Here is a 26,293-nt window from a genome sequence, read left to right on the forward strand (position 1 = left end):
AGAATCAGTGGAAGCTCGCAGCGCCGGCTGCAGCCGCTACCATTTCTTTCCCCACCTCCCGAAAGATAAGATCGCGGTTCGCAGCAACCGCAAGATCGATCCCATTCGGTCGCCCAGAAGAAAGCAGCGAAGCAGCGAAAGGCGCAGCGCCGTCTCCGAGCTTCCAGGCCAAGCCGAGCAAGCGCCGAGTCACAGATGTCGGAGGTGGGTAGTTCGATGAGCTCTGCGCTCCCCGCCATTTTGGGCGCTTGAGGGGGGAGCGACGCGGTGGCGGCGGCCGGAGCGCTCCACCTCGGCCCGGCTGTCTCCTCTTCCTCCTCCTCCTCCTCCTCCTCCTCCTCCTCTTCTTCCTCCTCCTCCTCCTCCTCCTCTTCCTCCTCCCCCTTTCCTGATTGTGGCCAAACCGTCTCTCCGGACTCAGGTATTAACGCTGCTTGATCCTAGGGAGGGATAGAGTAGGGCGAGGCTGGACGACGCCCGGCAAGAGGGGCTTCTTGCCACTTGGTCCCCCTAACCCGGTCCGGGATGACAGATCCTTCCCTTGACCGTGGTGCATTTTTCTTCTCCTTTTCTTCCGGCTTTGCTCGTTCAAGCTGAGTGAAGCGTATTCACTCTTCATTTTCCTTCTGGTTTTCTCTCTCTGGGTTGATGCATTCCAAATCCCGCGCAGCAGTCCCATTGCAGCAACCCATTTCAGAATAACAGAAGAGTTGGAAGGGACCCTGTAAGGTCATCCAGTCCAACCCACCCACCCGCCCTAGACAGGGAGACCCCTGTCTACACCGTTGTGAAAGTGGTCCCATCGTTTCAATGGACGGTGGGTTTTTCCGAGGGTTGGAAGGGGGTATCAAATGTAACTTCACATTTAGTAAGAATGCAACCCGGTGCCCAGCTTTTCATAACTGATGTTGCTTTTACTAAGTGGGGGAGGTCAAAGAGTCCCACCCCTGCATCTGGAAAGCGAGGGAAGGAAGAAGACTGTTATGGGTTAAGGGCTGCTTTAATAAGGGCTGTGTGGCAGTGGGGCAGACAGTGCTAAGGATTGCTTATTGGCAGCTCTTACAACTGAACTCCTAAAATACAGCTCGTCCTCGACTTACGAACACAATTGAGCCCATTATTTATATTGTTGCCCCATTTTAACGACTTTTCTTGTCACATTTGTTAAGTGAATCACTGAGGTTGTTAAGTTAGTAACATGGGTTGTTAAGTGAATCCAGCTTCCCCATTGACTTACTTTGTCAGAAGGTTGCAAAAGGGAATCACATGACCCCGGTTTGCTGCATCCTTCATAAATATGAACCAATTGTCAATAGAATAGAATAGAATAGAATTCTTTATTGGCCAAGTGTGATTGGACACACAAGAAATTTGTCTTTGGTGCATATGCTCTCAGTGTACATAAAAAGAAAAGATACATTCTCCAAGAATCATAAGGTACAACACTTAATGATAGTCATAGGGTACAAATAAGCAATCAAGGAGCCCTGGTAGCGCAGCAGACTAAAGCACTGTTATTAACATCAGCTGCCTGCAATTACTGCAAGTTCAAATCTCACCAGGCTCAAGGTTGACTCAGCCTTCCATCCTTTCTAAGGTAGGTAAAATGAGGACCCAGATTGTGGGAGCAATAAGCTGACTTTGTATAAATATACAAAAGTATGAAGGCTATTGCTTAACACATTGTAAGCCGCCCTGAGTCTTCGGAGAAGGGCGGCATATAAATCAAATCCAAAAAAAAAAAAATCATACTAGGAAACAATATAAATCATAAGGATACAAGCAACAAGTTACAGTCATAAGTGGGAGGAGATGGGTGATAGGAACGATGAGAAGATTAATAGTAATAGTAATGCAGACTTAGTGAATAGTTTGACAGTGTTGAGGGAATTATTTGTTTAGCAGAGTAATGGCGTTCAGGAAAAAACTGTTTTTGTGTCTAGTTGCAGCGCTCTATAGCATTGTTTTGAAGGTAGGAGTTGAAACCATTTTTGTCCAGTATGCAAGGGATCTGTAAATATTTTCACAAGCATCCAAATGTAAATCACCTGACCATGGGGATGCTGCAACGGTCATCAGTCACTTTTTTCAGTGCCATTGTAACTTTCAACAGTCACTAAATGAACTGTTGTAAATCAAGGACTACCTGTAACTAGTAAAGTGGGAAAGTCAAGATAGATGTTAGTTGGAGAGGAAAGTGGCATGAGCCACTCCTCCAAAATTACCTCCAAGTAAACAGAACTGAATGAGTGCCTTGCCCTCTGTCAGTGAACAGGCATAACAGCCCTGATGTGCTCATGAGTATTTGGTGCTATACGTACTGACATAAGACATGACCTTTCAGAAGCTGTGATTAAACGTTACTGTTTGTGCTCCATTCATATTTTCCTATTTCAGTTTTTCACAGCTAGTTTTTCATAGGAGGATGGACACATCTCCCTTCTCCTTTTAGGAACTCTCAAAACAGCACGAACCTTAGAGATTTCTTCGCATTTTGAGACGGGAAACATTCAGAGATTGTAAGGAAGATCCTAAAACAGGCTTAACATATTCTTTATTTATTTATAAAATTTATAAGATTATAAACAGCCTTACTCCATAAACTCTAGACAGTACACAAAATAAGTTAGAATTAGAAGAGCAATATTGTTAATAAACCAAATGAAACAATAAACAGTAACAGAATTGTATTTCCATTTTAGTGCAGTTCTTTCTGTAGGTGCTTAATCTTCAAAGAAATGTTCCATTCTCATCATCAGCCTCCCTGTTGCATTCATATTTGACACACAACAAATTTTAAAGGCAATCTCATCTATCAAACGTTTGCCTTTTCTATATTGGTAAACTTTTAGGACAGTAATAAACAACATATGTTTAACACCGAGGTGGCACAGTGGTTAGAGTGCAGTATTGCAGGCTACTTCAGCTGACTGCTAGCTGCAGTTCAAATCTCACCAGGCTCAAGGTTGACTCAGCCTTCCATCCTTCTGAGGTGGGTAAAATGAGGACCCAGATTGTTGGGGGCAATATGCTGACTCTGTAAACCGCTTAGAGAGGGCTGGAAAAGTACTATGAAGCGGTATATAAGTCTAAGTGCTATTGCTATTGCTATTGCTATATTCTCTCCAAAAACAACCTGTAACATATAACATATAAATAGTCCAAGAAATTTAAATATAATATATATTCACTTGTTTTCATTTAAATTTCCAATTTAGTTTGCATTTTAGTTTTGGTTGCTGTAAGTTTTTGTAGGCGAAAGATGGGAAATAAGAGTAAAATAGACTAATCTAGGATTTTCATGTGTCTTTTAATGTTATGGCCCAAAGAAACAATTCTATTTTACATAAAATTGTTCAGAAAAAGCTCACTTCATAAGTATGAAGTACACTTCATAGTATAAGAGAGGAATCACAACAGTGGGTAAAATTTCATCCCATTTTAATCATACATTCTTTCATTTTTGTTCTTCTGTCTCGTATATTAACAGAATTTTACATGTTTTAGCAATACCATGATCATCATTAGTAAGATCATTTTATCTCAAACTCTGCCATAAAAACCATAAAATCTAACCTAATTGGAAGTTTCTTCTTTCTATTTATTTTTAATCTTTGTGTGCTTTTGTAGTTTTCCTTTTGTCTTTTTTTATTTTTTTTTCTTCATTCTGTATTAGTTTCTCTTAGTTTTTATTTACTCTGTAAAATTTTTAATAAAATTTACACAAAAAATGATTTACATAACTACTGAAATTTTTTAAATCGCCTTAGGGAGTAAGTGAAACAAATTACAACTAAATGTCATAATAAATTCATAAGGTGCTCCCTTAACTGTTGCTATGATTAAATTTAACTTTATTTGTTTCAGCTTGCAACCAAACAGGACTTTTAACTACCGAATGCAGAAGATTAGGAATTATGGATATGAAATTCAATTCTTCTCGGAAATACGTTTCTATCAGCATACCATCAAAATCCCAAGCTATGTCGCCACATATCAAATCAGTAGATGATATAATTGTCCTTGGAATTAATCTCAGCAAATTTAACAAACCTACACAGTTTTTTATTTGTGTTTTGGGAGTCTTCCTGTTTTATCTTATTTATGGATATCTGCAGGTATGCACTATCATTCTTTGTGTGTGATTGTAAAAAAATTGCCAGAAAACAATTTTTAGGCTTATAGCAATTTTGATGCAGCTGTAAGCTTTTTAAAATAAGAGGAAATTCTATTCTTATCAAGATAAATGGACATTTGCACATTTGAAGAAAAGTGGGAATGCCCACTCATTAAAGCTTTCTTAAAAGTTTTGCAATGTTCAGAATCCATTGAAAAAGTTCAGGTAGACATTAGTATTAGAAAGTTTTATTCAACTGAGCATTAAGGTAAATTATAAATTTGGGAATTAGCAAGAATTTAAATTTTTGTAGTGATTAAAGAATTATTACATCTTTAATAATATACTTGAATATCTAAAATATAAACCTAAAAAATACATGTTTTGCAAATATGAATTTTCATTAGTTGTATTATTTTCTGAAATGTAATTTATTATATAATCCATCTGGCACCTTGAAAATTGTTGAGAACATCATAAGTAAAATAGCTAATAGTTATCATAAAGCAAACATTTAGATTTAGTAAAAGCGGTTTTAAGCATTATTTGTTCCAAGGTGAAACTTTGGGCTATGGATCTTATAAACATGCTGTGAGAAAGATTTCTTACAAAAACAAAACTAGATGTCAAGAAAAAAGGGCTTATAAATTTTCTCCCTACTTTGCTAGTACCTAGCTGCTGGGGTTTTTTTTTTTTTTATGTAATAGTATTCAAGGGAGTTGTCATCTTGAATCAGAAGTGTCAATTTGAAGTGAACATACAATCATCATGTATATTCACTTCATAAGGTATACAGTCATAATGTATGTTTTGAATGATATTTTTGGGTTATCTAGTCCCATTCATACAATTTTTCACATAAGAGAAAACACAGATTGTCCTTGTATAAGTGCAAAATAGGGCAAACCAGAAAAATATATCTGAATAATGAACAGATAGGAGAAGCAACAAATATAAGTTGTGGTTTCTTCCAGGGAATTTCGTAAGGATCAGTGAAATACTCTATAAAGAGATTAATGAAATACTATATGATTCAAGAACTCTACTGAGTGACTAAATGATCCCTGACTGATCACACATACAATTCCCATTTGAAAACCACCACCAAGGAGTCTACCACTATTCTGAGAATACTGTTCCATTGGTTACCACAGTGGTCCCCAACCCCCGGTCCGCGGACCGGTGCCGGGCCGTGGAGTACCTGGCACCGGGCCGCGCAGCGGCCGGGGGACAGGAACGCTGCAGTGCAAAGGCTCCTGGGCCGTGCGCAATGGGCCTGCGCAAAGGCTCCTGGGCCGTGCGCAATGGGCCTGCGCAAAGGCTCCTGGGCCGTGCGCAATGGGCCTGCGCAAAGGCTCCTGGGCCGTGCGCAATGGGCCTGCGCAAAGGCTCCTGGGCCGTGCGCAATGGGCCTGCGCAAAGGCTCCTGGGCCGTGGCCCCACCCCTGCGCGCGCTCAGCGGGCCGCGGCGATAAAAAGGTTGGGGACCACTGGGTTACCACATATTCCTGTCAGGAAGTTCCTTCTAAGCTTCAGTCTAAATTGCTTTTCTTTTCATTTCAACCATTAGTCCTCGTCCTGCCTTCGTTTTCTGCCCATTCTTGTGCATTTTAGAGATGTCATGTCTATTTCAGCCTTAACTTTTGTAAACTAAAGTATGCCCCAAATCTTTAACCATTCTTTGTAAGGCTTGGTTTCTGGACTTTTGTTCTGGTAGTTTTCCTTTGAATGTAATCCAGACTCACCATGTCTTTATCTAGAACTGGAGGCAATTTTCCAAGTGCTCTCCAACTATTGCAGAATACAATGGAATTTTATTTCCTGTTATCTGAATACAAGGTTTTTGTGGTATAACCCAAGATTTCTTTGATCTGTTTAGCTGCTACAGAACCATGCCTACTCATACAAAGTAATCCTTTGTACTGGTAATTAACATCTGTTAGTTACCAGTTAGGCCTCCAGATCCTTCCTGCATATACTGCATCTAAGCCAAGTATCCCAATATTGTATCTAGGCATTTTTTTTAAATTTGATTTATATGCCGCCCTTCTCCGGAGACTCAGGGCAGCTTACAATGTGCTAAGCATTTGATTTTTCTTACTCAGAATCATATTTCTCAAAGAAGACACACATAATTTTAAGGTTTCAGTCCTGATGAAAGTGACAATGACTAAATTCCATATTGCCAGCAACAACATTGATGCAAGAGAAGGCCTTCAATCTCCAATCTGTGGATTAATTTCCATCTTCTGCACTAAAAAAAATAGCATCAATTGGAATTTAAATTTCAATAGAAATGACTTTGTATTTGGGTGAACCAGCAACAAAATGCATATTGAGCATTTTGTGAAAGTTATATAGTACACATTGGCGCATTTTATACCAGTTTCACATAGTCATTGATGAAGTTTGAACTGGATGTGAGCAGCTCACTGAAAACAGGAAATGAATGTGCAGCTGGAGTAAAATTAGCAAATATTATGCAAAAGTTTGAAAATAAAATAGCAATAAAATGCAGCTGTTCTGAATAATACTAAAGCAGGGTTCTTTTTTTGTTGTTGGATATGCCACAATGGCTTGCTTTCTATGCTATGCTAAATCATAATGGGGGAGTTTGTGTATCGTACTGAACAAAAATAACACAGTGTACAAACTCGGCTACAATCAACCTTTCATGTAAGCAATATTCCCATGTTTTCCTTGCTTTTGGATTGTTAGTGCCTTGCACTTGTAGCTGGCTCAGAGCTTGTATGGGAAGCAAGTCAAGTGACTACTAACTGCAACTGGAATTAAGCATGATGTGCAATCAGTAACTGACAAAACATGAGTTTTTTTTCTCTAAAATAAACTATGGTTCATTCACTGACTCATTTGCTCATCATCCTAAATCAGAGATAAAACCACTTCATTATAATGTGAGAAGGCATATGGTTTCAAAAGGTAATTGGTTGATATAGTTAAATGGGACATATTTGGGCGGGGGGGTGTCTTTTTTATGTATTTCTTCTATTTATACTAATATTGATGCTTGTGTTATACATATCGGTGATGTTCAGCTATTAAGTACATTAATTAATCCCAAATTCATTTGAAAGTTAATCAGTTCTATGTAGCTATTGATATAATATCATTGATTATACCTGATAAAGACAACAAACAATATAAAAATTTCTCATCCAAAATTAAATTAAATAAAATAAAAATAAATAAATTGAAAGCTGATACTACAACTCATATAATATTTTTATATACCATATTTTGCAATTTGTTTCTGTCTCCTTTCTAGGAGCTGATATTTTCAGTAGAAGGCTTTAAATCCTTTGGCTGGTATCTTACATTAGTACAATTTGGGTTTTATTCCATTTTTGGACTTATAGAACTACAGCTTATTCAAGACAAGAGGAGAAGGTATGATTTTTTTTTATAGTCTTAAAATTCAATTCTTCGAAGCTTGATTCTTATATGTAGTTTTACTAAGTGGACAAAATTTATACAAAAATTTAGCTCCGGTTTGTAAAATAAAGAAAACTATAGGGACAAGCAATATTCTTCAGCAAACTACATGTTAACTTATGAAACTGTCTGGAACTAATGAGTTTTCAGAACATGAGTGACTTTTAAATATACATTTTCCTCTTTCCCCCACTCCATTTTAAAATGGAAAATACTTATATATAAATGTAATTTTTGGATCCCCATATTAGTTAGTGCAGAAATACAATTAATAAAATATTTTTCAGCAGCATGCATAACTTTCACATTTAATTTACAATTAAAAGGAAACCTATATTTTGTGAGGTTATAGAGAGCTTTTCTACACATAAAACATATGAAATAAGAGTTATTTAAAACTTTCAAAAGATTTTTTTTTTAATTGGCTTAACATACAGTGAAATGCTTCTTAAAATCTGGAACCCAGTGATCTGTGTGGCTTCCATGCAGTAGACTAGTAAAGCAACCACTTTTCTAGATTGTAGCATACAGGTAATCCTCGCTAAACAATCATTTTACAATTGTTCAACACCCTGGCTATTATAAATGGTGCCGCCCCCCTCCCCCCATGTAATAAGCTTTACAACCCATCACATGTTCTGTAGTCACGTGATTGCAATTCACGATGGTTTTTTGCCGGTTTTTAACAAAAAATGCCCATTCAATTGATTGCTTTTACTTATGGTTTTACTTAACTACATCATTTGCTTAACAATAGTGATGGTCACTTAATGACTGCCACAAAAAAGGCCAGAATATTATTTCCGATCGTGTGTATGTCTCAATTTATGACTGTTACAATTTACAACTATAATTCTGTGGCTACAAGTCAAGGACTACCTGTATTCATTCTATATGTGAATGTGAAAGAACTGCAAGAAAAAACATGTCTGTTCAGCCATTGAACTTTTATTCCATATTTCTACCAATGAAATGCACTCAAAGCAGCTGCAAAATTCATGGACAGATTTTATATCGGGCATTTTTATGAGAAATCAAAGGGTGAAATTGTCAGCACAGCTGTTTAAGAATTATCCTATTGATTAATGTAGAAATGCGACAATCATTGCTATTGAGACCACATTCTTTTCTTTCACTGTTAGTGTGGGACAAAGCATAAAGGCTATACAAGTTCTTTTACAAAAAGAAAAAATCATGGAAATTGTAATAGTAAAACAGAGGCTTTACCTTGAATAGTTGAACATATTCTGATTTACGTTTAATAAAATTCAGATTTCAGCATTTATACATGCCATGCTTTGCAGAAAAAGCCACCAACTTCAATAATAATAATTTTTACTTACCAAAATAATTAAACCTCTCTATAGTGTTGCCATTTGTTCCCAACATTAGAGTTTCATTTATATTTTCCAGGATCCCAGGCAAAACCTACATGATAATAGCTTTTCTAACAGTGGGGACTATGGGTTTATCAAATACCTCCTTAGGATATCTGAATTATCCTACACAAGTAATCTTCAAGTGCTGTAAACTGATCCCAGTTATGATAGGAGGAGTCTTTATACAAGGTATGGCTTATTCTTGCTATTGATTGCTATTCATTTCAGAAAAATAACCTTGTAAAGACCCAGTACTGGTTTCTCCTGCCCCCCCCCCCCCGCCTCTATCCTCCATAAAAAGTCTAGAGGACTTAAATTTAGGTCAATAGGAAATGTGCATGAAAACAAAATGAGAAACAAGGCCTCAAAACCAATTATGTTCTCCAAGGAACATTTATATACCTTGCACACTGTTACTAGCAAGAATTGCAAACTATTTTCTGCTATCTTAGGCTGCTGAGATAAATTTAAGATATGATTGGTAAACTATTTGAAACTGCCTTGTTATAAGAATATCTTATCTGCTTTTGATTTAGCCTGCCTAAAATGTAGAGAGAATATGCGTAAAGTACAAATAATTTGTTAAGTGCTTTGGATTAATTTAAAATCCCATCACTCCTATAATATATGAACATCCAAAGTATGTTGTGAAATACAAGAAAAGAATGCTCTTTCTCTTCTTCAGTAATCTCAGAGCACATCACTATGTTCCTAGCCCTTTTGTGTGCTTGTTGATCATGCCACTTATGAGCCACTTCAGTGATACTAAGTAGTTAATTGACTGATTATAACTATGAGGAGGACAAAGTAGAATGCTTATGAATCATTTGAGAACTCTTGCACAGGGAAGACAAGCACAAAAGAATAATATCCCTTATTGATAAAATCCATCAAGTCTAGTGGTTTCCCCCCCCCCCCTTTTTTTTTTTTTTTTGCTTTCACTATAATAACCTATAGAGAGAAAGCTGGTGTATTTTTGTGGAAATTATTATCTGTGGAAAACTGCAAAAGCTTCCTTTGAACTTCATTCTTAGAATGTTTTTAAGCAGCAGGTTCTGCTTCTGAAATTTGCAGTAGTTATTTAGCTGGATTAACCATGGAACAGTAATAGGTGGATTAAGTGATAACAGTTAAATTTGAAGTGAAATGTTAAAATGATTTCAAGGCTGAAATCCTCTTTCCTACTTAAATTGCAAATTTCAGACTTAATGTCTTTTCCAGATACCTAAAACAGCTCAAAATGAGATGAAGTGTACCATTTGAGCCCGCTTATGATAGAAGGGTTTAGATGACGTGCAAATGGCAGTATAAGCCAGGCAGAGAATGCACATAAACTCTCTGTTGTGAAATTGTGTCAGGATGTTGACATAAAAGGACTGCTTCATGTGTTAATTTAATGGCATAGTGAGTGTTTCAGCTTAGTTCCTTCTCACATCAGTATAGGTAAATATATGTGATAACAAAACAGTGTGGAAAGAAAAGGTAACAGTAAGCTGCCAGAAGAGAGCTGTACCAATTTGCAAAAAAAAAAGTGTTTCACCTATTCTTGTCATTATATATAAATATACCACATTACTGCAAAAGATTTTGAAAATGTATATGATAATAAATGAATGAGTTTTTAAATGCCACAAAATTCACTGTTCTTTTTACTGTACGTATAATATATGGCTATCTCACTGATAACTACTGCACTGTATGTGTGTGTGTGTGTGTAGAAGGGGAGAGAGAGAGAATATTGTGCAGTGTGGAAATAGCCCACATGAAAAGAAGAATATTGACATGAATGAACTAAAAGTAGTCTGATTGAGATAGTATCAACATTGCTTCTTCTCTTTTTTTTTTTTAACAATACAGGGAAACGTTACAATATTGTAGATGTTTCTGCTGCAGTATGTATGAGCTTGGGCTTAATATGGTTTACTCTAGCTGATAGCACAATTGCACCAAATTTCAATTTGACAGGTAACTTTCATGTTTTGGAATTTTATTCTTTTTTAAATTTGGAAATACACGTTGTTTAACATAAGTGAACATATAGATAAAGTGAAACTATTGACTGATTGAATTCGGACCCTTCTGTTTGAATTCCTGTAGGAACATGGAAAGTTACATAAAATAGAGACTCTTAGTTATTGAGGTCTAATTATCTCTTATTGACCCAGGAAATATTCTAGGTAGCTAGCGCACACATGCACGCACATCCTACATTACAGGACAGTGTCACCTTAAAATTGAGGGCATAGTTGGAAAGCACACAATTTAAATATTAAATTTTGGATATCATATCCTGTTTCATTAACTTGGGATTTGAATTTAAACATTTACAGTGCATTCAGAAACTATTTGGACCCCCTTCACTTTTGTCAATTTTGTTATGCTGCAGCCTGATTCTACAGTTGTGGGGGAAAAAATTATCATTAATCTACACTCAGTACCCATAATGACAAAGTGAAAACAGAATTTTAGAAATGTCTATAAATTTATTACAAAGAAAAAAACTGAAATATCATTATTTCACGCTAAAGAGATAAAACTAATTTCCTATTTTTCCTTGAATTTTTTGCAAGGTCTCCAACCAATTTATAACCAACTACTTTGAAATCTTTAAGTATTAGCTTAATTTTCTTCTCTTCCCCCCCCCCCCCACAACTGAGAACAAAGAGTATAAATGCTATATATTTCTGACAAGTGAATATTAATCTCTGTGGTTGAACTGTCAGATTTGCTTATTATTACAAAATTTTTATATTCTATACATTTTCATAAATATGTATATCTTTTAAAATTGTAATTGTTGGCTATGTATGTCTATTCTTTAAATATATTCTCATTATACCCTTTTTTATTTTCCTGATTATTTGAAGGAGTGGTCCTTATATCTCTTGCCCTCTGCGCAGATGCAGTTATAGGAAACGTGCAAGAAAAAGCAATGAAGTTGCACAGCGGTTCTAATTCCGAAATGGTAAGTCTTCATTTTTTTTTGTAATGTCATTTAATTAATTGAGAAATACAGGGTTGAACTGTAGGTCTTTTGTTTGAAATCATGTTCTTAAAAATTCAGGTGAAAAATATTAGGCGAGATATTACTGGTTATATGGTTTATATCCATGATGGCGATCCTATGGTACGTGTGCCACAGGTGGCACGCAGAACCATATTAGTGGGCACGCCAGCTCAGCTCTGGGGCGCATGCGCACACCAGCCAGCTGATTTTCGGGCCTTCTGGGCCCACCAGAAGTAGGGAAACAGGCTGTTTCCTGCCTCTGGAGGGCCTGGGGGGTGTGGGGAAGGCCCGTTTTTCTTTCTTACTTGGCACCAGATCCTCTCTATTTATCTGGGAAGGGCAAAAACAGCCTTTCCCACTCCCTTGGAGGCCCTACTCTGTAGTGGCTGAAAGGGCCCATTTCCCGACTCCCGGTGGGACAGGAAGTGACTTTTTTGCTGTCCCCAGCCTCCAGAGACTCCTCGATAGACTCCTAGAGAGGCTCCTAGAGACTCCTAGAGAGGCTCTGGAGGCTGGGGACAGCAAAAAATGTCACTTCCTGTCCCACTGGGAGTTGGGAAATGGGCCGTTTCAGGCCTTTGGAGGGCCTCTGAGAGAGTGAGAAAGGCTGTTTTCGCCCTTCCCAGATAAATAGAGAGGATCTGGAACCAGGTAAGAAAGAAAAACGGGCCTACCAGGCCATCATGTGCCAGGAGTGGGGGGAGGGGTTGCGCGTGCATGCGCGTGGGCACGTGCGCGCGTGATCCTCCCCTGCCCCCCCTCTCCTGGTACGCGATGGCAAAAAGATTAGCCATCACTGATTTATATTCTGTTGCTCTGATCTAAAAGAATGATAAAACAATCTTTTCTTAGAAGATTTTAAAATCTTTTTCTTAAAATTGATCAAAGAGCTTTTCAAACATTCAGTTGTTCCAGACGGATTATGTATATTGATAGTATGTTATGCATTCATTAGCCTGTTTTTATTATCCTTCAGTTAGAAAGAAGGCTGCCACTACAGAGTTGTTTTAACATTTACTATGTTAAATGTAGCAATAGTTCTCAATAGCTGACATAGATTGATATATTGGAGTGCAGTTTTTAAATCTCTTTTTTTTATTTTTAAATCTGGTGAACAGAAAAAAGGAAGAACTTGTTTTAAACATTCAAGATGTCTCAAGATGTTTGATCATTGACTACAGTCACTTATAATTATAATTAGCCAGATTGTAGTATTAAATGTTACATTTGTAAATAGTATTGAAGCATAAGGTCCAGTGGTCACATTAGCACAGCTCAGTTTCAGTACCTTTTATTGGACATTTTGATCCTGATAAATCCAAATTATGGAACTAGATCTGTTCAAAATATGGTCAGGCTAGTTAAAAATAATTTTTGTACAAAATTCTAATTCAGTTTCTCAATCATTTCTTACCACTAAATTCACATTAACATTAATCTTCCAGATAAAAATGTTTGTACTTAATATTTTAATATATATTAGATATTCAGTAATGTCAGATTTTTTTTTTAATGTATTTAGTCAGGGGCACCTATCAGTTTTCTGATTTCTGTCTCTGGAGTGAAAACAACATGCCCTTTAATATTGTGGCTATAGTGATATACTTCCTTTTTTTTTTTTTATAAAAATTATGTAAAATGGCATATTTTCTAAGAGATAAATTTGAATAGGAGAGAAAAATGCATTTTATTACTGTACTACCAAAAACAGTAAGCATTGATTAAGGTAATAGTAAAGATGTAATCACCCATTGATTTTGATGGAGATTTAAGAATGTGTTTCACTGAAATCAATGGATCTTAAACATATCTAACTTTGATTTCCCATAATGTTACTGTATATAGCAAGGATTACAGATCACAGTTCTTCACCAGTATACTGTAGTGAAAGCCAAATTGTATTATTCACGGAATGTCCATAGTTCAAAATTTTACTCCTAGACTTCTTGCCTGATTCAGATAACACATGTTCACAAATGAGAAAAATGGCAGCCAATGCACCTGAATATAATATAATATAATACAATATAATACCAGTAAAGGATTTTTGCATTTAGCATCTTGGGATATAGCAAGTCTTCTGCTGTAGTTAAAATGTTGGGATAAAATGTAAGTCCTTTGAAAATAATGGTTCAATATTTTTCAGAACCAAACTGGAAAATTTTCTCTAGTACCAAAACATTTCAATTTTTGAAACTTAATATAATACATATCTATTTTTTTCTTCCTAGCATTTTTCCCACAAGTGCAGGGACCACTTTTTTCAGATCAACTAAATATTGATCCATTAGTTGCTACAGGGATTTACTGACATGCTTGTCACCCAAGCCTGTTTTTGTGGGCTGAGAGAAAGTGAGTAGCTGAAAGTCAGCCATCTGGCTTTCACGCCTAAAACAGGATTATAACTCACAATCTCCTGGTTTCTAGCCTGGTGCCTAAGGTTCCTAAACCAAACTGGCTCTTTAGGGCAATGCATGACACCCATTGGATAATTTTCCCAGGGCTGATCTTATTTATCTCATTTGCTGAGTGCCAAAATCTTAGTTATGTGAAATGCAGATCACTTAAAATATTGTGTGCTGATTGTTAGTCAAGTTTAAATTATTCAGAAACATCCAGCCTAATTGTGCCAGAATTTGCTTTCATCCAGTTTGAAAATGGGTAAAAAAAAATTGTACTACCTAAAGTGAATGTTTGCAGATCCACAGAGCAAATTTGTGGCATATTTAAAACAACAGAAGTTTAAATAATTTGTTTTTGTAATTATTCCAGGTTTTGTATTCCTATTCAATAGGTTTCCTGTACATTTTATTGGGACTGACATGTACTGCTGGCCTAACTCCTGCAGTAACATTTTGTTCAAAGGTAAATGTGTTGATTCTATTACAATTTTCATTATTGGTAAATGTAAACTTTGCATTTATGTGTTGTTGGAGTACTTATTGGATGAACCGTTTAATATTTTTTCCATTTGTGCTGTTTATATATATAAAATAAGAAAAATAAATTGTATTATTCATTAAGGCTGAAAGATAATTCCCTTCAACCGAACTGGGAATTATTTCTCAGTAGACACATTTAGCATTGTACAGTAATACAACAAAGCTTGAAAACTCTGTAATCACCCTCATCAGAATTACTTTGTATTCTTTGAAATGTCAAGGAATGTTTATAATTTAATTATTGCTTTATCCATTATTCATCAAAAATTAAATACAAACTTTGAAAGCTTTAAGCACTTTTACTTTAGTTCAGGCAGCATATTAAAGACATTTGTTTCATTTTGCAATACCTCAGGGTTTGTTTAGCATTTTACTAATAATGTTATTATTGTTTTTGCAGCGCCCAGTTCAAACATACGGCTATGCATTCTTATTCTCCTTGACTGGCTATTTTGGAATCTCTTTTGTCTTGGCTTTGATTAAAATCTTCGGAGCTCTTTTAGCTGTAACAGGTATTACTGAGTTTATACATTTACAGGAGAATTGAATCAGACTCAGTGGTGGGATTCTACCATTTCGCACCGGTTCAGTAGAACCGGTTGTTAAGTAGTTAAGCAGTTCGGAGAACCGGTTGTTAAGTAGTTAAGCAGTTCGGAGAACCGGTTGTTAAAAGAAATCTCCTTTTGTTTTTTTCCACTTTACAGGGTTAATCCTGTAAGGAATTACAACATTCGGTCTTGTTTCCTAGCCTAATCTTTATTGCCCTGCTTACAGAAACTGCCTCTCCGGCAGTATGCCTAGATTTACTGTTGCGTCCGGTTCCGGAGGTTCTCTGAGGTTTTTTTTTTTTTTTTGCTTGACTTTCTTAAAGGGGAAGGGTTGTTTTAAGCTTTTTACACCGCTGTTGGGAGGAAATACTCCCCTGTTGGAGTTCTTCCAGCCAGGGTGCAATGATCAGCACTTTGAAGAAATAATTGAATAACGAAGCAGAAGCTTTTAATGACAAGGAACCAAGATGAGTGACATTCAGCAAGGCTTATTGGCTAGCTAGAAAGATTGACATTCAAACGTGAATTTACATACCCTTTCTGACTTTTGGTCTAAAACTGGTTTTTGGTGAAGTTTAATTCTGTGCTTGGTGATCTTTAATCCTGTGTTTAGAGATTTATTTATTTATTTTATTTAATTTGTATACTGCACTTCTCCAACAGGACTCAGGGCGGTGAACAGCCATGGTAAAACATAACATATAAAATTTAAAAGCAATTTAAAAATATTAAATAATTTGGCTATCCAATTAAAACAACCTGGGTTAAAACCAATTACAAATTAAAATCGAAGGGATGGGATCAAGCCAGCCCGGCTAGGTGAAAAAGATGTGTTTTCAGGGCCCAACGAAAAGTCCAGAGGCCTGGTATTGTGCGTATCTCTGGGGGCAGGTCGTTCCAGAGGGCAGGTGCCGCCACAGAGAAGGCTCTCCCCCTGGGGGTCGCCAGCCGACATTGTCTGGCCGACGGCACCCTGAGGAGTCCCTCTCTATGGGAGCGTACTGGCCGGTGGGAGGCTATTGGTGGCAGAAGGCGGTCTCGTAAATACCCCGGCCCTAAGCCATGGAGCACTTTAAAGGTGGTCACCAACACCTTGAAGCGCACCCTGAAGACCACAGGAAGCCAGTGCAGCTCGCGCAGGAGAGGTGTCACATGGGAGCGCCCTGTCGCTCCCATAATCCCCCGCGCAGCTGCATTCTGGACCAACTGGAGCCTCCGGGTGCACCCCAAGGGGAGCCCCATGTAGAGAGCATTGCAGTAGTCCAGACGGGAAGTGACGAGTGCTTGAGTGACCATGCGTAGGGAGTCCCGATCTAGAAAGGGACGCAACTGGCATATCAGGCGGACCTGATAAAAAGCCCCCCTGGCCACGGCCGTCATATGCTCTTCTAAAGACAGCCGTGTATCCAGGAGGACGCCCAAGTTGCGAACCCTTTCCGTGGGGGCCAATGATTCGCCCCCAATAACCAGCGATGGCACCAGCTGGCTATATTGGGACGCCGGAAGCCACAGCCACTCGGTCTTGGAAGGGTTGAGTCGGAGCCTGTTTCTCCCCATCCAGGCCCACACGGCCTCCAGGCACTGGGACATTACTTCAAGGGCATCGTTGGGATGGCCTCGGGTGGAGATGTACAGCTGAGTATCATCAGCGTACTGATGGAACTCCACCCCAAAGCCACAGATGATCTCACCCAGCGGCTTCACATAAATGTTGAACAGAAGGGGCAAGAGGACCGACCCTTGCGGCAGCCCGCAGACAAGGCGCCTCGGGGTCGACCGCTGCTCCCCTGCCAACACATTGCGACCGGTCAGAGAGGTAGGAGGAGAACCACCGCAAAACGGTGCCCCCCACTCCCAACCCCTCCAACCGGCGCAACATGATACCATGGTCGATGGTATCAAAAGCCGCTGAGAGATCTAACAGGACCAGGATAGAGGAGCAACGCCTATCCTAAGCCCTCCAGAGATCATCCACCAACACGACCAATGTTGTGTTGGGAGCGGACCTGGTGGGTATTACGGAGACCTGGTTGGGCCAGGAGGGGGGAGTCTCTCTCATAGAGATGTGCCCACCCGGTTTCCGGGCATTTCATCAGCCAAGGTCACAGGGAAGGGGCGGGGGGGTGGCAGTTATCATTAAAGAGGGTCTTAGTCCGAGGGAGGCCACTGTTCCTCAGACGGCCGGATGTGAGTCCCTCCTTGTGAAGTGGGGTCATGGGGTGCAGATGGGCCTGCTGGTTACGTACCTGGCTCCCTGCCACGTGGCAGCGGCCTTGCCTGAACTACTCAACGTTATAGCCGCGGTGGCGATTGATACCCCTAGACTTATGGTCATGGGGGACTTCAACCTGCCATCCGTCGGTGAGGCGTCTGAGGTGGCTCAGGAGTTCATGGCTTCCATGACGGCCATGGACCTGACCCAATTAGTTCATGGCCCTACTCACACGGGGGGAAACATGCTGGACCTGGTTTTTGTCTCTGGTCAGTGGCTGAGTGGTCTCGAGATAGGGGATATAGCGATCGAGCCCTTGTCATGGTCAGATCACTCCCTCCTTCGCTTTGACCTTCGAACCGCCACACCCCGCCGCAGGGAGGCGGAACCGATGAGGTGGTTCCGCCCCAGGCGCCTGATGGACCCGGATAGGTTCCAGACGGAGCTTGGGCCATTTCCTGAGGCTCTGGCACACGGCTCGACTGAAGACCTAGTGGCTGTCTGGGATAGGGCGGCCACTGGAGCTTTGGACCGGGTCGTGCCTTTGCGGCCTCTGACCCGGCGTCGATCTCACCTGGCTCCCTGGTTCACCGAGGAGCTGAGGGAGATGAAACGCCGGAAAAGAGGAGGCAGGATGGAGGCAAGTCTTGAGAATATTACCTGGGAAGAGTTTGATTCTGTGACTCCGGAAAACGTGGACAAGATACTGGGCAGACTAAGCGCGGCCACATGTTTATTGGACCCGTGTCCCTCCTGGCTGGTGCTGGCCTCTCGGGAGGTTACACGAGGTTGGCTCCAGGGGATTATAAATGCTTCCTTGAGAGAGGGTGTCTTCCCTGCCGCCTTGAAGGAGGCGGTGGTGAGGCCTCTCCTCAAGAAGCCTTCCCTGGACCCAGCAGTGTTGGCTAATTACCGTCCAGTCTCCAACCTTCGCTTCGTTGCGAAGGTTGTTGAGAGTGTGGTAGCGCGACAGCTTCCTCAGTACTTGGATGAATCGGCTTATCTAGATCCGTTCCAGTCGGGCTTCAGGCCTGGATACAGCACGGAAACGGCATTGGTCGCATTGGTAGATGATCTCTGGAGGGCCCGGGACAGGGGTTGCTCCTCTATCCTGGTCCTATTAGACCTCTCAGCAGCTTTTGATACCATCGACCATGGTATCATGCTGCACCGGTTGGAAGAGTTGGGGGTGGGGGGCACCGTGTTGCGGTGGTTCTCCTCCTTTCTCTCTGATCGGTCGCAGTCTGTGTTGACAGGGGGGCAGAGATCGACCCCAAGGCCCCTTGTATGTGGGGTGCCGCAGGGGTCGGTTCTCTCACCCCTTCTGTTCAACATTTATGTGAAGCCGCTGGGTGAGATCATCCATGGTTTTGGGGTGAAGTATCATCAGTATGCTGATGATACTCAGCTATACATCTCCACCCCGGACCACCCCAATGATGCCCTTAAAGTGATGTCCCAGTGCCTGGAGGCTGTACGGATCTGGATGGGGAGGAACAGACTCAGGCTCAACCCATCCAAGACCGAGTGGCTGTGGTTTCCGACGTCCCGATATAGTCAATTGGTGCCATCACTGACTATTGGGGATGAGTCATTGCCCCCCACGGAGAGGGTTCGCAACTTAGGCGTCCTCTTGGACTCACGGCTGTCTTTAGAAGAACACTTGACGGCTGTGGCCGGGAGGTCTTTTTATCAGGTTCGCCTGATTCGCCAGTTGCGTCCCTTTCTGGATCGGGACTCGTTAAAAACGGTCACTCATGCCCTCGTCACTTCACGCCTGGACTACTGTAATGCTCTCTACATGGGGCTCCCCTTGAGGAGCACCCAGAGGCTCCAGCTGGTCCAGAATGTGGCCGCGCGGGTAGTTATGGGAGCAGCATGGCGCTCCCATGTGGCTCCCCTCCTGCGCGAGCTGCACTGGCTCCCTGTGGTCTTCCGGGTGCGCTTCAAGGTCTTAGTTACCACCTTTAGAGCGCTCCATGGCTTAGGACCGGGGTACTTACGAGACCGCCTTCTGCCACCAATAGCCTCTCACCGCCCAGTACGCTCCCATAGAGAGGGGCTTCTCAGGGTGCCGTCAGCCAAACAATGTCGACTGGCGGCCCCCAGGGGGAGAGCCTTTTCTGTGAGGGCACCCACCATCTGGAACGAGCTCCCCCCAGAGATACAGAAGATTCCGGATCTGCGCACTTTCCGCCGTGCCCTCAAAACATTCCTGTTTCAGCAGGCCGGCCTGGCCTAACTTTCCTTTTATATTGCTTTTTGATTTTATTTAAACTGGGATGTCTTGAATTATCTAGGACCAGAATGTTTAGTATATTTTAATTGGTTTTTTTTTATTATTAACGTTTGTATTACATGTATTTTTATCGTTCGCTGTTCACCGCCCTGAGTCCCTTAGGAATAGGGCGGTATATAAATTTAATAAATAAATAAATAATAAATAAATAAATAAATAAATAAATAAATAAATAAATAAATAAATAAATAAATAAATAAATAAATAATAAATAAATGCCGTTTCCGTGCTGTGCCCAGGCCTGAAACCGGACTGGAGCGGATCTAGATAGACAGCTTCATCCAGGTACTGTGGAAGCTGCCGCGCCACCACACTCTCAACAACCTTCGCAATAAAACGAAGGTTGGAGACTGGACGATAATTAGCCAAAACAGCCGGATCCAGAGGGCTTCTTCAGGAGGGGCCTCACCACCACCTCTTTCAAGGCGGCCGGCAAGACACCCTTGCTCAAGGAAGCGTTAATAATCCTCTGGAGCCAGCCTCATGTAACCTCCCGGGAAGCCAGCACCAACCAGGAGGGACACTGGTCCAATAAACATATGGTCGCGTTCAGCCGTCCCAGAATCCTGTCCACGTCCTCAAGAGCCACAGGATCGAACTCCTCCCAGATAACACTCTCAAGACCTGCCTCAGTCATCCCGTCTGGACTTACCCAGTCAGAGGTCAGGCCTTCCCGAATCAGAGCGATCTTGTCATGCAGATACTGCACAAAATCCTCAGCTCGACCCTGCAAGGGATCATCCCGTCTCCCTGATGGAGGAGGGAGCGGGTAACCCTAAACAGGGCGGCTGGGCGATTATCTGATGACGCAATAAGGGCGGCAAAATAGTTAGATTTTGCCACTTTTATTGCCACTAGGTAGGTCTTAATATGAGACCTCACCAGCGTTCGGTCGGATTCGGAACGACTGGTCCTCCAACCGCTTTCCAAGCGTCTTTTCCGGCGCTTCATCTCCCTCAGCTCCTCGGAGAACCAAGGAACTACGTGAGTTCGGCGCCGGGTCAGAGGCTGCAAAGGCACGATGCGTCCAAAGCCCCAGCGGCCGCACTGTCCCAGGCGGCCACCAGGACTTCAGCCGAGTCATGAGCCAGAGTCTCAGGAATTGGCCCAAGCTCCATCTGGAACCTGTCAGGATCCATCAGGCACCTGGGGCGGAACCACCTAGTCGGTCCCGCCTCCCTGCGGTGGGGTGCAGCGGTTAGAAAGTCAAGTCGAAGGAGCGAGTGGTCAGACCATGACCAGGGTTCGATGACTATATCCCCTATCAAGACCACTCGACCACTGACCAGAGATAAAAACTAAGTCCAGAGTGTGCCCGCCTGAGTGAGTAGGGCCATGAATTAACTGAGTCAGGTCCATGGTCATGGAAGCCATGAACTCCCGAGCCACCTCAGACGTTTCACCGATAGATGGCAGATGAGATAATTTTCCCTATTCAGCTTTGTTTGGAAGGAAAAATGTTAATCTCTGTTCCTGAAAAGAAGCAGCTTTGGAAATCTGACTAGTTCTGTGTCTATTTGTTCTGGTAATTGGTTTAAAAAGCAACAGATACTCTGTTTGCTCCTTTGCTTCATTCTGGAGAGCTTAAATGACCTCTCTGCTAAAGGGTTTCACTTTATGAGCAAGAGTTGGCTGCTGATAGTATCACTGCATTTTAACTATTTTAATTCCTCAAGGTGCTCTGGCACCCTCCCTGATTTGCAATTCCAGTTTGCAGGTATTTCTAATCCAATGATTGGTATTTAGGGCAGCTTTTTGCAAGCAAAGATGCTTTTTGTATTTTTGTACAGGTAATCCTTGATTTACAACAGTTACAATGGCACTGGAAAAAGTTACTTATGACTGTTTTTCACACTTATGACCATTGCAGCAAACTGTCATTAGGGCAAAGAAGCGATGCCACATGACCACCTGGCCACGGCCACCAGGTCACATGAAGCACCGCAGTTGTGAAATGAGTGACACAGTTGTTAAGAATGCTGCAACAGGCATAAATGATATTGCTATTGCTAACTCTATTAAATATTTTTTTAAAAAAAAAAGTCAGATAAAAAGATATTTCTAACCAGGTAAATGTATAATTTTTAAAATATATTGATTATTCTTTTCCATAGCTCATTATGGAATTTCATGAATCTCTTATATGAATTTGAAGTTACATTGGTTTTTCCCCAATAGCATCTATATCAAAATGAAAACATTACATGCTTTTAATCTACAGCCACAGTGTCAGCATATTGTCCCCAACATTTTGGGTTCTCATTTTACCAACCTCAGAAGGATAGAAGGTTGAGTCAATCTTGAGCCTGTAAACTGCCAAACTGCAATGTTAATGTTAAATGATCAAGAAATCTTCTGATGGGATTAAAACAGGTGATATTCACCACAAAAAATATTCTCAATCAATTGTAAAATAATTCAGGTAAAAAAAACCCAAACATAGTCATTAAAATTCAAAAGACAAGAACAGAAAACTCTAGAAGGAGTTTGGATATATCTGTCAGATAGATTTTGAACTACTTTCAACATATTGAAATTACATTTGATATTTGATTGGCCCATGAATATTTTTTTTCAGGAAAAGTGGATCAGTGGTTTTTATCAGTCTTCCTTAGAACACATAAAGGATTAAGAATGATATTTTGAGTAACATTGCATTAGTTTAGACATAGTCATTCAGCTTTCAGCCATATAGCTTTCAGCTCAAACGTATTAAATATATATATTTTTCTAGTTTTCCCATTTTTCAATAGTTATAAGATGGAACGAGCATATGCTATATTTATATTCCAGTTTCTTTTCTGGCACCAGCAGCTGGATGATCTGGGTCAAATCACTTTTCTCTCCTTGTATCTCCATTTTTCAATCTTAAAATGACCATAAGTCCTTTGAGGTGGGGGGTGGGTGACAGAAAGTTCTGTTTCTGTTTCATAGTATTTCATAGGAAGGCATTGTGGCAGAATAAGATCACAAAATGGTGAAAGGTTGATAAGAAGTCCTACAATTACAAAATCTTGTACTGAATTACACAACTGAAAAGCTTTCTTAGTAATTTGCTGATATTGTGCCTACAGGGGAATTCCACTGTAGATGCCCTGTGATATTTGACTATTCTATTGCCTAAAGAGGTTGCTACAAATTAATAACCAACTAGTATACCACAGTATGTGTTAGATAGCCTTAATCACCTATCTTCTACCAATTAATATAATATTAATTAATATTAATAAATTAATATTTATTGCTTATCACCATAAATAAGTTTCATTCTGAGATGAAAGCTTTCACTTTAATAATCAGTTATAATCACTTACTTTCAAGACACTGTGTTTCAGTATTATTGATTACTTTACATTCCCATTCCTTGATCTAGTGCCTTCTAACTGTATCAAGCTTGAACACTAGAGCAATTATCAGTAAGAATGTTTGTTGGACAGACCGGTTAGCGCATATGGCAATTGAAATCAAGCAATACAAGATTTAAGAAGCTTCATATTTATATTTTCTATACTGTTCTTTAAGAAGTTGTATTTTAGTTGGATTGGAATGAATGTATAACGTCCTTCTGTGTTTTTTCTTTCCTTCAGTTACAACTGGAAGAAAAGCAATGACAATTGTCCTTTCTTTTTTGTTTTTTGCAAAGCCATTCACATTCCAGTAAGTATTTCTCTTCCATCATATTTTTGTGAAAATTTAATGTTTTATTCAAACACATTCATAAAAACCATACAGTTAAATAACATAATGAGAGATTTGCACAAGATCATCCTGAACATATGCACCCACAGATGTTTACGTGTTTTCATACATTTGCTAAGAAATTGAGCAGAAATAGAAAGTACTGAAAAACAGACAGGCAACTGAGCAAATGGCTGTAGACATTTCTGCTGAAAAGCACAGACGTGAAGATTAGTTTAATGAAAGAGTAGCCTGGAAGGGGCTCCTTGTCTAATGAACATTAACCATTTTTTAGAACACCTAAATAAGACTTCTTTTTTTTTTTTTTCCTTATTCATCTTTTCCCACTTCCATCCCCAGCTTGTTTCTCCTTTTCATTGCTGTTTCTAGTGAAACAAACCAAGGGAATGTATGTGTGTTTCTTTCTTTATGCATGTAGGATGGGTTTTGTGTTTGTGTGAGAGAAGGAATATTTGATAGATGCAGATTAAGGATTAATTAATTTTTTAATTTAAATCAGTATTTATTGATTCAGTTAATGCTGATTTATTTTTGTGTTTGTTTGTTTTTTCCTTTTTCTACATTGAAACGCATGACTCTACATTGAGTCATGCGTTTATTAGGTGAAAGGAATCTCCAAGATTGATTTAGGCTAGAATTGGTAAGCCATAGTAGCTCAGGTGAGGAAGGTGGTTTGTGTTTTTCTGCTTTTTTTCCTGTCTGTTTTTATCTTGTGGTTGGAATAACTCAACATCCAATGCGGGGTTGTCTTCCTTGAGGTGAATGCCATATGTCTCTCTTTTCTTTACATGCGGATGCACTTGTAAGTTCATCCATTGGTAAATATACATTATTACACTCGAGGCCTTTATGATGGTGATGTTAGAATTATTTAACAGAACAATACAGATAAGGTTTAGTTAGATCTTATGATGATCATTCTCAAACAACAGCCAAGAACAAGTATCTAATACTACATCTTCATTATTATCATCAGACCTGCTTCTTTAATCAATCTCAGTGAGCAGGAAATAATTCTGTCCTACATCATCATCTGGTTAAGTTCCAAGATCAGTCTACATTCTGAATGTAGAGATGTAGAACAACTAGTCTTAAAAGGTTATCTGTTTTTATGAGAATCTCAGCTTTGGTAACCTGGATTTATCAAGATATTTTAGACCACAACACCAATTATGGGTCATACGAACAGATAGGTGATATAAACATCAGTGAGCGTCAAGTTGGAGCAGAGACCACTCTACACCGCCCTCCTTCTGGTGAAACTCATGCATAAGGATAGCAATTGAGCTATTGTGATAACAAAGTTTTCCCATTCCCCTAAAAATAAATATCAGAATCAAATGTACTCTCACTTGTAAATTGGGGGGGGAAGTAAGTTTGAGAAACCTTGGTTTCATTATAAAAATTATCTTACTTGAAACAGTAGAAATTATTTTTGTTATAAAGAAATGAAGGAAAAATAAATGAAAGTATATAAGCTATTTTATAATATATAAAATAAATGCAGGTAGTCCTCGACTTATGATCACAATTGAGCCCAACATTTATGTTGTTAAGTGAGACATTAAGTGAATTTTACTCCAGTTTACATTTCCTGCCACAGTTGTTAAGTGAATCATTGAAGTTGTTAAGTTAGTGACATGGTTGTTAAGTGAATCTGGCTTCCTCCTTGACTTTGCTCGTCAGAAGGTCACAAAAGGGGATCCTGTGACCCGGGAACACTGCAACCATCATAAATATGAGTCAGTTTGCCTAGTGTCTGAATTTTGATCACGTGACCCCCGGGGATGCAACTTTGAAAAATGGTCGTAAGTCACTGTTTTTCAGTGCTGTAACTTTGAACGGTTACTAAATGAATTGTTGTAAATCGAGAATTGTCTATATATTCTATAGCTCATTTCACTTCTACAGCGGCTGTTTTGCTTTCCATATGAATCTTAACATATTGGACTATTACACGTGCAGTTGCTAATGTGATTCTTTTTCTTTCACCCTCCCCTTCTAGGTACGTGTGGTCAGGTTTATTAGTTATCCTTGGCATATTTCTCAATGTTTACAGCAAGAATATGGATAAAATCAGATTGCCTTCACTGTGCCGTCTCTGGAATAAATCTCTGGAAGATAGAAAGACAAGGACGTTATCCCAAACAGTATAGAACTGGCTTGTGCCATGTGTTGGCACTAGACTGTTTGCTTCTGTTCTTTCCTTGCAATAGTCTGCAGGTGAATCATTTTCCAAAGGGAAGGATGTTAAAAAAAACCAAAGGCATTGAAGGCGCTTTTGTCTACTACCAGAGGACTGAAGTCAGCTTGTCTGCAAAACGTTGTTTGAGCACTTGGATTCCCTTCTTGGAAGGGATTGGTTGAATGATGTCATTGGACAAGGAACATGGAAAAATAATAATTCTTGGGAAAGCTGCTATTGAAATTGTCTCTCTGAATGGAACACTTGGGAGAGTGAGTTATGTGATTAATTTGGGCATTTTAATTGTATAAAAGGTGCTTTGGCAGTGGCTGAAATCAGTGGACCTTGTTTTATTGTTGGAATGTGTTTATTTAAATGTAATGTCTTAATCGATACAAATCAAAACTTGATCGATAAAAGTGAAAATTTAAACCTCCAAGGTTGAGATCATT

General features: G+C 39.8%; 1 protein-coding gene across 2 annotated transcripts; it reads left to right on the plus strand.

Annotated features, from left to right (window-relative positions):
• The first annotated feature begins 357 nt into the window (after positions 1-357).
• On the plus strand, positions 358-26,293 carry SLC35B3 (solute carrier family 35 member B3). 2 transcript variants are annotated; one of them, XR_011600306.1, is made up of 10 exons: positions 358-421; positions 3,868-4,118; positions 7,404-7,525; positions 8,984-9,138; positions 10,807-10,914; positions 11,817-11,914; positions 14,729-14,821; positions 15,299-15,410; positions 15,603-15,967; positions 23,545-23,606. XR_011600306.1 is itself a non-coding variant. In XM_070942516.1 (10 exons), exons 2-10 carry the CDS (start codon positions 3,918-3,920, stop codon positions 25,810-25,812), a joined length of 1,110 nt encoding a protein of 369 aa, XP_070798617.1. In that variant the 5' UTR covers positions 358-421; positions 3,868-3,917; the 3' UTR covers positions 25,813-26,293. The 2 variants fall into 2 exon arrangements, 1 of the variants encoding a protein (XP_070798617.1); XM_070942516.1 differs by lacking the exon at positions 15,603-15,967 and adding an exon at positions 25,662-26,293 and having other exon boundaries at positions 23,545-23,614.

This window comes from Pituophis catenifer, unplaced genomic scaffold, assembly GCF_029215685.1.
Source record: "Pituophis catenifer annectens isolate HBS135680 unplaced genomic scaffold, rPitCat1.0.hap2 SCAF_3, whole genome shotgun sequence".
NCBI classification, from domain to species: domain Eukaryota; kingdom Metazoa; phylum Chordata; class Lepidosauria; order Squamata; family Colubridae; genus Pituophis; species Pituophis catenifer.

Coding starts and splice junctions, on each gene's coding strand:
- SLC35B3 (XM_070942516.1), top strand. CDS start 3,918: ATGGATATGAAATTCAATTCTTCTCGGAAATACGTTTCTATCAGCATA. Junction 7,526..8,983: donor ATTCAAGACAAGAGGAGAAG/GTATGATTTTTT, acceptor TATATTTTCCAG/GATCCCAGGCAAAACCTACA. Junction 11,915..14,728: donor GCGGTTCTAATTCCGAAATG/GTAAGTCTTCAT, acceptor TAATTATTCCAG/GTTTTGTATTCCTATTCAAT.